This window comes from Neopelma chrysocephalum, unplaced genomic scaffold (assembly GCF_003984885.1).
Source record: "Neopelma chrysocephalum unplaced genomic scaffold, ASM398488v2 Primary Assembly neopelma1_44, whole genome shotgun sequence".
NCBI lineage: Eukaryota > Metazoa > Chordata > Aves > Passeriformes > Pipridae > Neopelma > Neopelma chrysocephalum.
In genome coordinates this window covers 15,465,241-15,479,734 of record NW_020897703.1, presented here as the reverse complement: position 1 = coordinate 15,479,734, position 14,494 = coordinate 15,465,241, and the positions used below count along the sequence as shown (strand labels likewise).

Below are 14,494 nucleotides of genomic sequence, written 5' to 3'. Positions count from 1 at the left end.
ATTTCTCCTTTTTACTACACACTCTTCCTAATCCCTGTATTTGCTCGTTGATCCACAATTTTCCATATTCTGAACGTTATTAGCTGTAGACAACTTCACAACTCCTGAGTTTGATTCAATATCTCAGATAACAACAACTATGCAAGCAGCATCAATCTAACAATCATAAAGCAGCTATAAAAGCACATTTGTATGTGGACTGCAATGTTACTCTTAGTCATTGAGGGGAAATAAAAAACTAAAATGTCACAATACTCAACTAATATGTCTGGATATTTCATCAGCTGGGCCAATGTATAATAAAACTTCGTTGGAGTTTTCATGGTTTGAGTAAATCTAGCTGCTCATTAGCAGAGCTCATGGACAGGGAACTTGAAGATATTGGCTCCTGCTGCTTTTCCAACTTATTTTAAAGTAATTAGTATTCTTTGTGTGTGCACATGGATGAGTACATTGCAAGAGGGTGGAAAGGCTACCCACTTGATGCAGTGAAAAAACTCACAGCAATTGACTGAATAAAGTTATATCACAATTGATAATTGATTCAGAAGAAAAAATAGACCAACTGCTATTCATTATCAACAAGGTCTTTTTTTTTTTCTTTTTTTTGCAGCTTTGATAAAATACGGGGGATGAGGGGGGAGCAGGCGGCAACAGCCTCTGCTCCTGCTAAACAGAAATCAGCATTTTCAATGCACTCAATTAGCAGTGTTTTAGGTCTGTGTCACTTTCCTCATCACAGCTAATTGATTTCAGGCGCAGGCCAATCTCACCATCCAACATCATTATGCAGAGGTAGGTGATGAAAAGGAAAACAAATCTCTGATTGAAGAAAAGCATGAGAGGAAGGCACACCATTGACAAGCTGCACACAGCATTTCCTTCTCAGAGAAATAACAGTGTTTTAAAACATTCTGAACAGATGCCCCACAATCAAATTTTATCAGACCATTCTGGAAGCCCCAAATTTGGAGGTGTGAAATTGGACCAAGCTGGGTGAAGAGACACACATCTCTATCTCAAGGGAGAACACAGAGAGAAAAAATTCAATTATGTTTCCTGACTTATTTCCCTGTTCCCCCTTCCACTTCCATGCACAAACCAGAAATTTGCTCTGGGGCAGGGAAGTCTCTAGAGGAAATTGTGATGGTACATAAGATAATATTCTAGAAAGCAATAATACTTATCCCAACTTATCCCAAATTTCAGTTTGAATGCAAAACCGTATTGTTGGTGTGAATATCTGAGGTCAGCACTCGTCAGAAGAAAGAGACACGTGCTCCTGTTCTCTTGGCAAGAAAAGCATATGTTGCCAGCATGGGAGGCAGCTTTTCTGGCCTAAAGCCCACGCTGGAGTCCCAGGAGATAAAATACTGGAAATGTCCCTCCTCTCCCACTCCTTTACACTCCAGGCCTAGTTTTGTAGTGATCTAAATTCTACATTTATATTCATCCTTTCTAACACTTTAAAATAATAAATACAGAACTGTGTTTCATCAATTGACTTTCATCTCAGCCCACAGAGCTACTTTCAGCAAACTGAAGCAGAGCCCACTGGCATGGCTGGCTCCATGGACACTGACACTAATCAGCCCACAGAGCCTGCAAGTGCCCAGCTGCAAGCACTGGCACATAATCACCAGAGATGATTATATTTTTAGCAGCATCTAATTAAGTCCTATTTTCTTGGCCTTAGAGACAACTATATGGTAGCTCACTTGTTACAGCTTCACCTCATTAATTAGAGACCTCTTCCTTCAAACACAGACAGGTGCTGCACCTGGCAACACCTTTCTAACAGAAGCATCACAACTGCTTTGGGACAAGTCATGACATACACAAGAACTTTACCCACCTCCTAAATGCTTTTCATGTAAACATGAACAAATGAACAGCTGCTGATTTTCTCTTTTCGCTTATTATTTAACAGAAGATGCAAATACAGGAAGCAAATTCCTATTACATTTAGCATTTATTTCTACTGTATCATTGCTTGCACAGCTTTCTAGTGCAACATACCATATATTTTCACCTTTTTTTTCCACCTGTATGTACTGAGAGAATAAACAACTTATAAACTAATTTTAACGGACACTAAGGCTTTAACTACTTTTTCTTTCTTTCTACTTTTTCAAAAACTAGTTCTGCTCACTTTGTATTTATTCACAATATCTTGGCAGCAACAACAAAAAAAAAAATTAAGAAACCAACACAGATTAGATAAATAACACTGCTGCACGAATTTGCTGTCTCACTGAATCAAGGAAGCCCAGTGAAGCATCGCCATGTTTCTATATCAGACCACAAGTGAGCAACAACTGTTACCACTTTATCTTGGTACAATACTGCTGATTGCCACAATTAAACACACATTCTTTATTTAGATACCTCCTGCAGCCCTAACCACCACAGCAGATGAGCACTTTTGACAGTTGCTATTCATACCCCAACACCTTTTCCCCAGCCTTTGGGGAAGAGTATAGCGAGTGGAACACGATTTTCATCCAAATATATATTCCCACTTCTTTTTGTTGATCTGTGAAAACAACAAGCATCCCTGAACAGTTGTTTTTTTTTTTTTGCTCTGGAAAAGAAATCTAACCAGCTAACTACTTTGCAGATGGATAAATCAATAGTGGTGCAATGTTTAGAGAAGTCTACATTAACATATGTAACAAAAATAAACCAATTGCAATGCTCAGCATTTAACCTCTCCCGGTCCTGCTCAGCAACCACCTCATGGCAGTGTTGCAGGTTATCAACTGTGTCACTGGCAGACGCACATTTAAGGTACCTTTTCAGTTTACTCCATAGTCCAACACAAAGGTGAGTGATCACCTGCCAAATTGCAGCCTGCCTCACAGCCCGGACACGATGTGTTCCCACCCAGCACAGCCGAGCTCCCCGGGGGCAGCACCGTCCCCACACTGTCACAGGCAGCTGGGGCCGGGCCCCTGCCCGCCACACCCGCAAAGACACCCTGGGGCCAAGGCTGCCCACAATGCCCAGGTCACTGGGGAAAGACTCACTTACCGCTGTTGTTTGGCTGCTCCACGGCCGACAAAACCCACCCCCGGGCTGGAGTTCGCCCACCAAGGGCTCTGAGGGCACCAATCATCCCCAGAGGCCTCATCAGCCCCAATGCGCCTCAGCTGGGGCCACTCACCCTACCCCGGGCCGTTCCTGCCTCTTCTCACACCAACCAGCACCCCACAGGCACACAAGTCCAGGAACACAAACTATTTCTTTAAGTACAAACACCTTGGGAGTCTTAAAAATGGCTTCTGCAAAGCAGTGGAGAGCAAGCAGCAATTCCTTCCTTCCTCCTCCTCAGGTGCTGCTCGTAAACAAAGTAAGGGGAGCAGCCATTTGTAACACGGCCCTGCAGCACCGCTGAGATGCACACAGCGCATGGAAATTCGAAACACAAATCAGTTTGCGCAATACACCTTTATTTTTACTTTATTTTTTGAACCTTTGCAGTCATCTTGGAGTAATCATCATGTAAACAGTAGGATGGGATGGGATTACATTGAGTCGTATGCAAATAGTTCTAGAACACCTCAACGATTATGACAAGGCATTATAAATAACTTCTCTTAATAATATATATTTGCCATTTTCAGTACATTACAGAGCTGCCGCTTATCTAGGATTAGCTAGGAAGTAGTTTAAATTGTAACCTCTGAGAAACATGTCTCCAAATTTGGAATTCCTTCTAAGGTTCACTAGCTCCATAACATCTATGTCACAGGTTAAGCAGAAGACTACTTGGGTTGTAAGTGTTTTCTTTGTAACAAGAGTTTTACTTGATCATTGCACAAAGCCCTATTATTTTCACTCCACCTTGGTATTTTACAGAACTTGAAATAAAGCTTCAGTTCCATTCTTCAAGTTTTTTATCACCTGTATGAAACCGGTTTCTATCATTAAGGGTAAGTCAGATCAGAGATGGACACAGTACGCATTCTACCTTAACAACAACAGTTCAAAATAGCTCTAGCTCATAGACTCCCCAATAAAGCATAGTCAAAATACTCTAACATCTTTGCTACTGTATATCCCCTCCTTGCTCAGATAACTATATATATTTATATATATTGTACCATATATATGGTACTTAGAAAATGGAGATTATTTATATAAGCAGCCTCAGGCACATTCTTAAAACATTAATATCTGCAAGGCACCTCCCACTCCCTTGACAATCAGTTTGTGGACTGGTTTTTTGACACACAACCAACAAAAGTTTGCTAATGCCGAATCAATTAATTTCAAAAAACCCCTAGAAGTTACCAAATACTTCAAAGACATACCTGAAACTTTTTTAAATAGTGGGAGATTAACTGCAAATAGTACATAATCAAGTCAAATCATTTTCTTATTACTAGTGTAGTAATGCATAAATATATGAAAAATAAAATTCACAGTCATTTTTAAAACTAGAATTCAAGTTTGGCTAATAATTCTAAACTTTTATATGTATGTTAATTTCTAAATAGAACAGAACAGAGGCAGTATTATCAACCACAAGTACAGGTAGAATAGTATCACTCAAAGTTTATGAAAGAAGTAAGCTTGATAGAAAATTCCTTTTGTAACCAATAAATATAACCACCTGAGTGTACTTCCACAAGCTTGTCACTTAGGGGGAATCCAAATCAACTGCTAAGAGACATTTAGGAGCATTTTGAATGTTAACAGCAGCAGTGTAGCTGTGGGCTTTGCTTGTTCTGACTTTGTGAATTGCTAGATAATGAAGCAGAACTCAGTGTGTGGTGCATTAATTTTCCTTTGCATCTAAGCTGGCCTCTTCGCAATCTCACAATTCGGCTTGGGGTCAAGGGACAGACATCAGCTGACGCTTAACTGAGCAAAACCAATCAGTTTCACTTCATCGGGAATCTCAGTGCCATCACAGCCAGAGGCCTGCAAGTACAAACAGAAACGTTTAGTATATCACACTACAACAGAGGATCTGACAGCCAGATATAAATTTTCCCCACATTGCCTACTCAGCAAACAGCTTAGTTGAATAAAAGTTTTCAGACTGCTTGATGTAGCCTCTGTCAACATCAGCCAATTGCATCCTTAATTTTAGCAAACCATTGTAATCAATATTAAAGATTATGGAAAAAAAATACTGGAAAATGAACACTGAAATACCCAAGTTCTTTAAACTAAAGTTTCCCGACTGGAGCCAAATTTTTCATGTGAGTATGCTATTTTTACTCATGAAGAGCAATTAATATACATGTATAGAATCCACTTTTTACCACTGTGCTATACACAGCAAATGTCTCACGAGTCCAGCCAGCCAGTCGGTTTGGAATACCAACCAACTAAATTTTTAAACAAGAAACTGAAGCAGTCTACAAAGAGTAAATACTAATATTTGCAAAAGGACAGCTCCCTTCTAGCAGTACAGTCTAGTACTTTAAATTGTATAGTTGAGATTCCTCAGTAAAGCCTGTCAAAATACAAACTGGCACAAGTGATCAGTTCATTTTTCACATATAATGGTAAGGATATAAACCCACCTTGCTCAGGACTGAACTGTTACTTTAGGTCTGTTTTAAATAAAAATATGCTGGAGGCAAAATATTTTTATATTTTCATTTTTAAATACAAACTTTTTTTCTGTAGGACAAAAGTGACTACATTTTAAATAAAGGTTTTCATGCATTTTTCTCTGTGTGGTAGATAAAACAATAATACGATTGGATTAGAAGTGTGTAGTTCTAACTTAGCTACGACAGATGCCTTCAGATTCTTTTGCATATCACAAAAAATCCCCAAGAGAACAATTGATTCACCCTACAAAAACTCTCTTGATCCTCTCATGCACGAGTAGCAGTTGAACCCTTTAACAGACCTGGTTCGTGTTCACGCAGTGTATGGTAAAGAGCTCTCAGACTGTGCATACAAGGTGCACCAAGTGACATAATCCACTCAATTTTCATGACCAAAATTAAACTGTGTTGCCACTTGTGGAAGCATTACATCAGGCTATTCCTTAAAATTTACTTTGAACAGACACAGAGAACAGAAGTTCTCTCTTCAGATAGTATTTCACAGCTGTTATTTCACTGAAGCAGCAAGTTAAAGATCTGAGATCATCACCATTGGTTACCATTAAGATATCTGAATGGTTCTTGGATTGGGAATTTACTAAATAAATGCAGATTTTGCACTTGAAATGCTAAAAAGAGCTAATACTACTAACATCATTCTACACTCTAGCTAGCTGTCAATCTTCTCAAAGCCATGTAAGTAACATATCTAGATGCATATAGATTTTTAAATGCCTACTTTATCAATAAATACCATTTTATATCTATTTAATGCACCTGGAATTTATTAGCTTAGATTTTGTGCTTAGTGTAAGTACAACAACTATACACAAACTGCAACATGAAAGTATTCGGTAGTGACTGAATGCACTCCTTCATTAGTATTTTTCCCGCCCTTTTTCAGAAAAAAAATCCTTATATAAAATGCAAACTTTGCTGTGCAGTAGTTCTGTGTTTCTGTGTGTTAAAGCAGCCTCCTTCCCAAAGTGTGGACAGCTGGATCCTACAGGGAAGCCTTAATTCTGTGTTAGCCAAGACAACTAAGGGAGATTTCATACTATATATACCTTCTGCAGAATAACATCATTTTAAGATCAAAGATATGCTGTTTCAAAAATACGCAAGAGGGAGAATCCAACCCCTGCCATCCAGGCACCTCACTTTAAAAATTTTCTTTACCATTTTGGTAATAATTAAAGACAAAAGTAGTTAAGACATAAATTGTTCCTTTTTTTCTTCCAAAGATGAAATGCTTGCCATTTGAATAGAAATACTCTATACCAGCAAAATATCAGCAAAAGCAATCTGTAAGCAGTGAGATACTAACCAGATTCTTTGTCCACAAATAGGAGTAACTAATCCTAGACTAAGGAGTACTTTTCAATTGAATTCTCTGAATGGATATAGGATTACGTACATTTAGACCTTGAATCCCCAATAAATATTTACCAACAAAATAATTTTAATCAATTTGTATACAAATGCTCTCAAATTCAGTGAGATCTTGCTAAGAAGTAGCAAAGACCCAGGAGGGCATACAAAGATATGACACAGTTCTCCTAGGCAATAATTAATTTAGCAACTTCACTACACAATACAGAAACAGGCAGAAATGGAACATACATTAAATTAATCCAATAATAACAATAAATTAGTCTGTTTCTCACGGTTATGTTCTTTTCCCCGCAAAGCAGGGAACTAATGCGGGAAACCTAGATCAAAAGTATCAGGAAGAAACTTAGGTAAAAAATAACCTAGCCAATGAAACTTACCTTCAGAAGGGACAGAGACATTGAGTTTGCATTGTCTATTAATTCTGATTAAGGTAAGAATAAGGATGATAGCAGCATTCACATACCATGTGACATTGACTGCACCCCGGTAATAAATCCAACTGAATCACAGAAATACCCAAACCTAAATTTTCAAGAGGATTTGTTTTCAGCATATATAACCTGAATACTATGGGATATTACATTTTGGAATTTCATGCCTCTATTTTAAGCGTGTGAAAAAGAAACCCAGACTTCTGTAGACAGATACTCCTGAGGCTCTATCTAAATGCTCTTACTGAGAAGCCACTGACTACACAATAAAGCCAATTCAGATGTTTAGGTAGCAAGAGCACAGATCAGCTGCAAAAAGGGAAGCATCATCCGTTACGCTGTATTTATAGCAAAGGCCACAGAAGCAAAATCATTTGAGTTACATGTCTTTATTCCCCCACCCAACCCCTTCTCACAAGAAACATGTCAGTTCTGGAGATTTTACTGGACTGTAGAAGAGTCCAAATGAGTCAGCTAAAACTATTCAACTTTGTATTTCAGGAATGACACTGGAACAACAATCCTGAATTAATACATTATCATCAACTTGGTCTAAAAATGGCTCTCTACAACCCATCTAAAGTAGCTCCTTTTATAAACACAGCTTATCTAACAGATATTCATTCTAGTTTTTCATATGTGATGAGTCACTCTCAGCAAAAGGTGCTGAAAGCTAATTGGAAAGATCTTGGTATTTCCATAGCTAATAATTCAATAATTTCAGGTTTACAAATTTTTCAACTTAATTTTAGCAAGTAATAAAAACAGAGCACACCAATTCTGACTTAAGTTTCTGAAATGTAAATTTATTAATATTAAATTAGATCTATCATGACACCATCAAAATCAACCAAAATTAGGACCCATGGTCCAGGGCACAAAATGCAGCACAGAAGAGAGTCCCAGACCCAAACCCAACATCTGATGATGTACATACAGAAGATAGAAAGCGAAGGAGAAAAAGTAATGAAATACACTGGGAGCAAGATAAACTTGCAGGTGTAGATGGTCAACTGAAAGAAGGTTGAGAAGAACAACTAAGGAGAAGCAAGTAAAGAGAGTGACCTGCATGCAAGAAAAATGGTGGCAGGTGTTAGAAAAAATGGGGCTGGAACAAAATGTCCATTAGCAGAGGACATTTCAGTCAGGGCAGAGCTAAGTGAGTGGGGCTGAAGGAGTGTTTACCTAGGAACTACAGTTTTCTCTGCTTTACTTGTTTCTGAAATTCTTCTCATAGGTTTTCTTCCTGCAGTTTCTCACCTAAATCTCAGACTTCCTCAGAACTCATGTGACTGAACCTCCTTCCCCACGCACAGTTATGGAGCCCTCCTGTCGAAACAGGGTTTAAGCTTTTTCACTCATACATGGCAATTTCAGTCATCTGTCAACACATTTATTCAACAAAATGGCTGTAAATGAGATAATATTCACACAAAGTTGATCCTGTGATAATTAGTTTTTTTCTTCCCTTCATGCTGTTACTTACCAACTTAAAAGTCAATGTTTTCAAGGCCTTTGGATCATCTACTATTTTCTGTAAGTTAGCAGCAACTGTAAAATAAAGTATGGAAAAAAATGATTTATAGAAAATTACATTCAATGTGCCATCAAGCCTCATATTGAATCTTCTACTTAATTCTACACACATACATGTCTGTAAATTACTACTTCAATCATTTAATCACTCTCTAGGTGTTGTTTCAAAGTCAGAGGGCAGCTGGGCTGCCTTAAATTCTGCCTCCTTTCTTTTCAGTCACTTTGACACTTTGTGACTATGAGAAGTGATTCAAGGAAAAAATCTGCCTGCAAACCAAATGACAGAAAAAAACAACTACTTATTTTCAGTGTAGTCTATTCCATAAACAATTAACAATCACACAAATGCAAGTGCAAGGAAAATCAGATAATCACACACAAAGGATAAATTGATGGCTGGCATGATTTATATCATGTTTCTGCTACAGCCAGGGCTACCATCAGCACAAGTTTCTAGCTGAAGGCTGCGCTCAATGTCCCCTCTAATTATGCATGTGCTTCTGTCCCATTTTGGGCTGACATTAGCACCCACACGGACTCTTGGTGGTGTCTTACAGCTCACTAGCAAACAAAATTAAAAAGAGTTAAAATACAAGAGTGATACAAAGAGAGCTGGTCTTCAAACTACTCCCTTAGCAAACACTATCAAGATTTGTGAAGTAACAGCAATAAAGAGTTTACTTAGATGAACAGAGCCCAAGTGTCCAAAAAAGGAAGCTGTATGCTGTAACAGAAGTAGCAGGAAGGAAATAATACACTCTATGAAAACAGCGGAGGAGGCAGGAAAATAATAAACTCTTTTTTTATCAAAACATCTAAGTTACATTTTTAATTGGTATTTTTTAACAATATTGCTACCATTTACCTTGACCAAAAAAAAATTGGCTGTTTTCAGCTTTGTATGTTTACTAAACTTGCTCCCCAGCTTTGTGCATTTACAGATTCTGAACTCAGACTGAATCATTGAGTGCCTTTGTTCAAGACTGACTTATGAGCAGAAGATGGCATCAACAGGACGCGAACACAAGATAAAGACTTCGCACCTGGTAGAGCTGTTTTAACAAGATTATAAAGAGGAAATAAACAGGTGTTAAGTAGCAGACATTTCTTAGTACACCGAATAGGTAAGTACCATAAAGCAGAGAAGCAAGAAACTAGATGCTGTCCATAAATAACCCTTTCCACATACTTCATGTGGTGGAAGATACACAGCAAACATTTGCATGTTCAATATCCTACTGCTATAAACTCAGGTTCTACTTCCTCCATCTTCTAACATTGCGATGGCAGCATTTTCACTCCTACCGTGCCTGATCATACACGATTCACTGTGTAATAACAGAAACTGGCCTCACAGGGGAAGTACAGCATTTAGCAAGAGAATTTAGAGAAGTAAACAATTAGACCAATGTACCACTGTTAAATGTAAATCTATTCTTTGGGGTCTCATTTTTTTATACAATTAAAATGGCGCTAAGGACTGTTTATACACCTGTAATAAATTTAACCAGAGATGAAAGTGCGTTTGAAATTAAAAACAAGATTTAAAAGCAAGACTAAGGTACATTTTGTAGAGAGCATTTTTTAGAAAGAAAAAAAAATTACCCTTCATAGTTAAATGAACTCAGCTACAGGCACTACAACAGAAAGTATTTCCATTTTTTAAGCTTCATTATTCATAATATTCTTTATTCTTGCCATTACAAACAGTTTTAATTTTAATCACACAATTCACTTCTACAATCTGTAAGTCAATTTTAGTGCAGTACTTCCTACCTGATAAAATACATGCAAATATAGAAAATGCCTTTCATTACAATTAATACGTAGAACCTCATATGTAGACAAAAAGGAACATTCAGCCTCACAGCTCCCAAAGCCAGGATAGAACAGCTTCAATTTTTTATGTCTTAAAAATCTATAAAATAGGATCATGCACTCAAGAGCAGCTCTGGCTTATCCAAATTCCGTAAAACATGAAATGTTACAAAAGCAGATAGGAGTTGGGTCCTAAATCCAAAGATTTCTAACTTCACCTAAATAAAATGTAACAAAAATCTGAGCTTCAAGTGCACGTGTGTCTTCAGGATGGGCAGCCCTTCATTTCATGTTGTATGGTTGCAAGTCAGCACGCTGGACTATTTCCTCAGAGTGCAGAAACTTCCAGCTGCCCTTAGACAATTACTGGCAAAGTTGTCATTTACTGCACTTGCAAACAGCATCCCGTGATCACCAAGTGTTTTAATGAACTATCATACAGTGGAAAGCAGCACCAAGGACTTCACAAGTAGTATCAAAGTCTTAAAAAATCCTAACCCTTCCTGCTGATTTTTTACCAGGGAAGAGATTAAAAATTTCCAAATAAAAACAGAAAAATATAAACCTGCAATATATGTAAATAGAAGTCATATTTTTAGATGGTTATCGTTCTTCAAAAAAACTGCTTTTCTGAGAACAGTGCTCAGTAAAAGGCTGCAGGGAATAATTTCATTTATTCCCTTTATTTACTTTTAATAGGAACACAAGTCAAAAACTTTTACATATGAAATATGCGTTATTTTTGCTTTTCTGATGGACCGTAACTAGAGTAAAACATGTGTAATCAAACAGAAAATTAGGAGGATTTAAGCGAGTAATGCCAGATGTTTTCAGGCTATGACTGAAAATACAAAAGCAGACCTACAAAGAGTCCATAATAGAATACAAGTTTACATTAAAAATAGTCATACCTGCAGTTTCCTACAGAGAGAACTCTTAAATTTTAATCATACATATTCAGCATTTTCAAGTAAAACTAGGATTTCACCTGTGACTTTGGTACTGTGTTTTACATTTTCTGGTCTTTACAGAATGGCAATAGAAATAATTTTACCAAAATATTGTCATTCATCACAGTCAATCAAAGCCTGTGAATGTGAACCCCCCCCCAAAGCCTACTCTTTCTGCAATGTCTGAAAGCATACGTAATTATCATCCACTAAGAGTCAAATATTTGCACATAATTACCTAGAAAAATCGTACTGTCCTGTTGGTATCTTTTTCATTTTTCTGACTCCTTGCTTTTGTTTTGCTGGGTCTTGTCAGTATTTAGACCACAAGGGCAACAATCAGAGGCAACTGTCTGAATTGGGATACCTGACTCTGTATTTCAGAAAACTATTTTAGTTCATTTTCTTTAGGGATGAAATAATCATGACTTTTCTCACCTTAGTGAAAGCCAAAGGTTCTCAGTAAGGACTCAGCAGGACCTCAGTAAGTACATAGCACTGGATGTGTCTCTCTGCACCTAAAACGTTGAAGATCTGGGCTCAGCTAAGAAAAACAGCAGTAACCCATGAACTGAGGTGTCCACGGCATCTCTAGTTCAGTTAATTTCCTTTGGAAATAGAGCCTGAAGCACAGTCAGGAGAAGCCATCCAAGCAGGTGAAAGTCCTTCCCGAACACCAGCCTGCAGTCCCTTCCAATTATTTTTCCAGAAGGTTTGGGAATCCCACCTTAACTACATTAAAGACGTGCTCAAAACTATAAATACAACATACTCTACATTTAAATACTCATCCTACTTTAAATGCAATTAAATTGAGCTATCATTTGCATTAAATATAACTGGCTTATCACTCCTATGAATATACTTCTAAAAATTCAGGACTGTTACTAAACATACACAGTTTGGACCACTAAGTATGCAAAGTACCCTGAAAGACACTAAAAAATTCATGACAGGCATACCCTCACAACTAAACAATGCTCTCACTTACAAGCAGTTACTGCTACTGTTCAGCACTATTCAGAATTACTGGTCACATCAGGCAAGTAAGAAAAACAATTATTTTTTAAGTGGAACTGCTATTAGGTTTTACTGATGAAAATCTCCCTCAGCTCCTTTCATCAAGGAAAATGATTCACTAGTTTGAGACTCACTAAGCCTCTTTGTATAGTTTGTGTACAAAGTTCTAATTTGGCTGAAATACAACAAATGAGACTAAAGTTTCTAAATGCAGAGGAACCCAATCACATCTGTAAACACTAGAGAGGAATATAACCATTCTATTTTCACCACATCTCCCTGCCCTGCACTCCCAACAATTCTTGTATTGCAAGTTGGTGAAGAAAGTCAATTTAATACTGTACTGCTCTCCTAAAGTGAAAAGGAGTTTCACATTAGGACTTTCTTGAGAGCCAGAAATTGTTCTCTCCACTGATACTTAAATTATTTGGAAAAGTGGAGAGCATTGTAAAATACACGTCTCTGAGTCTACTTTATACCTTATCTCTAAGTTAAGTATACTGCAGTTTCTATTGACAAAGCCATTTTTCTTTGAAGTACTCCGAAGTCATGCCTTGGATGTTGTACTTGAGAAATTCATAGATTTGTTCGCCTGCAAGCAGCACTAATTGATAATTAAAATCCTGTTGGGAATTCACTATTTTTACAAGACCTGGATATACTACACTCAACTATATTTTGCAGAGTCTTTTCTCAATATGTTATGGTCATGCTCCTATAAAAGTCAGAGGAAGAAACATGAGCAAGATAACTGCAGGAAAAAATTAAGTGGTGATGGAAAAATCTTTGCCAGCCGTAATCTCAAGTAAATAGAGTATACTTCATGCCTTGGACCAAAAGCCCTCTTCAAACATTAGCAGCAGTTACCACAAGAGGCTTTTTGTTGTTTACAACAATAAATGAGGTGCCGTTCTGCTTTCTTCAGAAGGTTTCTGAAGGACATCTAATCAACTTATATACCACAAATCATTCCAGGCTCTTCTGCAGGTTTTGCTCAGTGACCAGTGGTTGTGCCACTCTAACAAAATAAATATCTGCATTTGTGGAACATGCAATAGGCTAAAAGGTCACACCCAGACATAAATATACACTACAGGGTGCTAATTGCAGACGTAATAAACAAAAAGCCCCACCTAAGTAGAGTCTCTAGCATATCTACAATACAAACCACTCTGTTATATGACAATTTTGCTCAACCACATAAGTTATATTTTTTAAACAAGTGATCAGTATAAGCTGAGGTAACAGAACAAAAAACACCACCTTCAAGATCACAAATAAATATAAGATAATAACTATATTTCAGGCAGTCTCAAATAACTGTTTTGCTCCTGTAATGTGACAGGGCTCTCTCTGGTTACTTAAAGATTTGTAACACGGCATGAAACCTAACCCTAATGGCTTCTGAAGAGGGAAAACTTCTGGAAAAGTTAAAATTAATGAGAGAGTAAACAAAGCTATATGAAGTACAGTTAAACTATTTCCAGTACAATGCCCAAACAGCCAACTGAGCCAGAGCCATCTGGCATAAACACAGACACAAGCAGAATCTAAAGCTTGAGATGATATTTCTGGGGTGCTCTCAAAAGAATAATGATTCATCTGCTTTTCTATTTTGCAAAGAATGAATGGGCAACCTCTGAAAGTATGCTTAGGTTCAACAGTTTGCAAAGCTATTGCATATTGTAATCCTGAAATTCAGATATGAAGAAAGGAAAACGTTATTCAGGCAGAAAATTACTGTTGCCAAAAAGAGAAAAATTGTAAGCTC

The 14,494-nt window shown here is 37.5% G+C and overlaps 1 protein-coding gene across 2 annotated transcripts in view; it reads right to left on the bottom strand.

The window, feature by feature from the left end:
* Positions 1-3,434: 3,434 nt before the first annotated feature.
* The window catches only part of STK39 (serine/threonine kinase 39), an 84,142-nt gene continuing 73,082 nt past the window's right edge, over positions 3,435-14,494 (bottom strand). For both annotated transcript variants that reach the window (XM_027678673.1, XM_027678674.1), the window contains exons 16-17: positions 8,886-8,950; positions 3,435-4,929 (exon numbers count right to left, since the gene is read on the bottom strand). In XM_027678673.1, the coding sequence (XP_027534474.1) occupies positions 4,855-4,929; positions 8,886-8,950 (140 nt within the window). In that variant the 3' untranslated portion in view covers positions 3,435-4,854. The remainder of the gene's footprint in view (positions 4,930-8,885; positions 8,951-14,494) is intronic.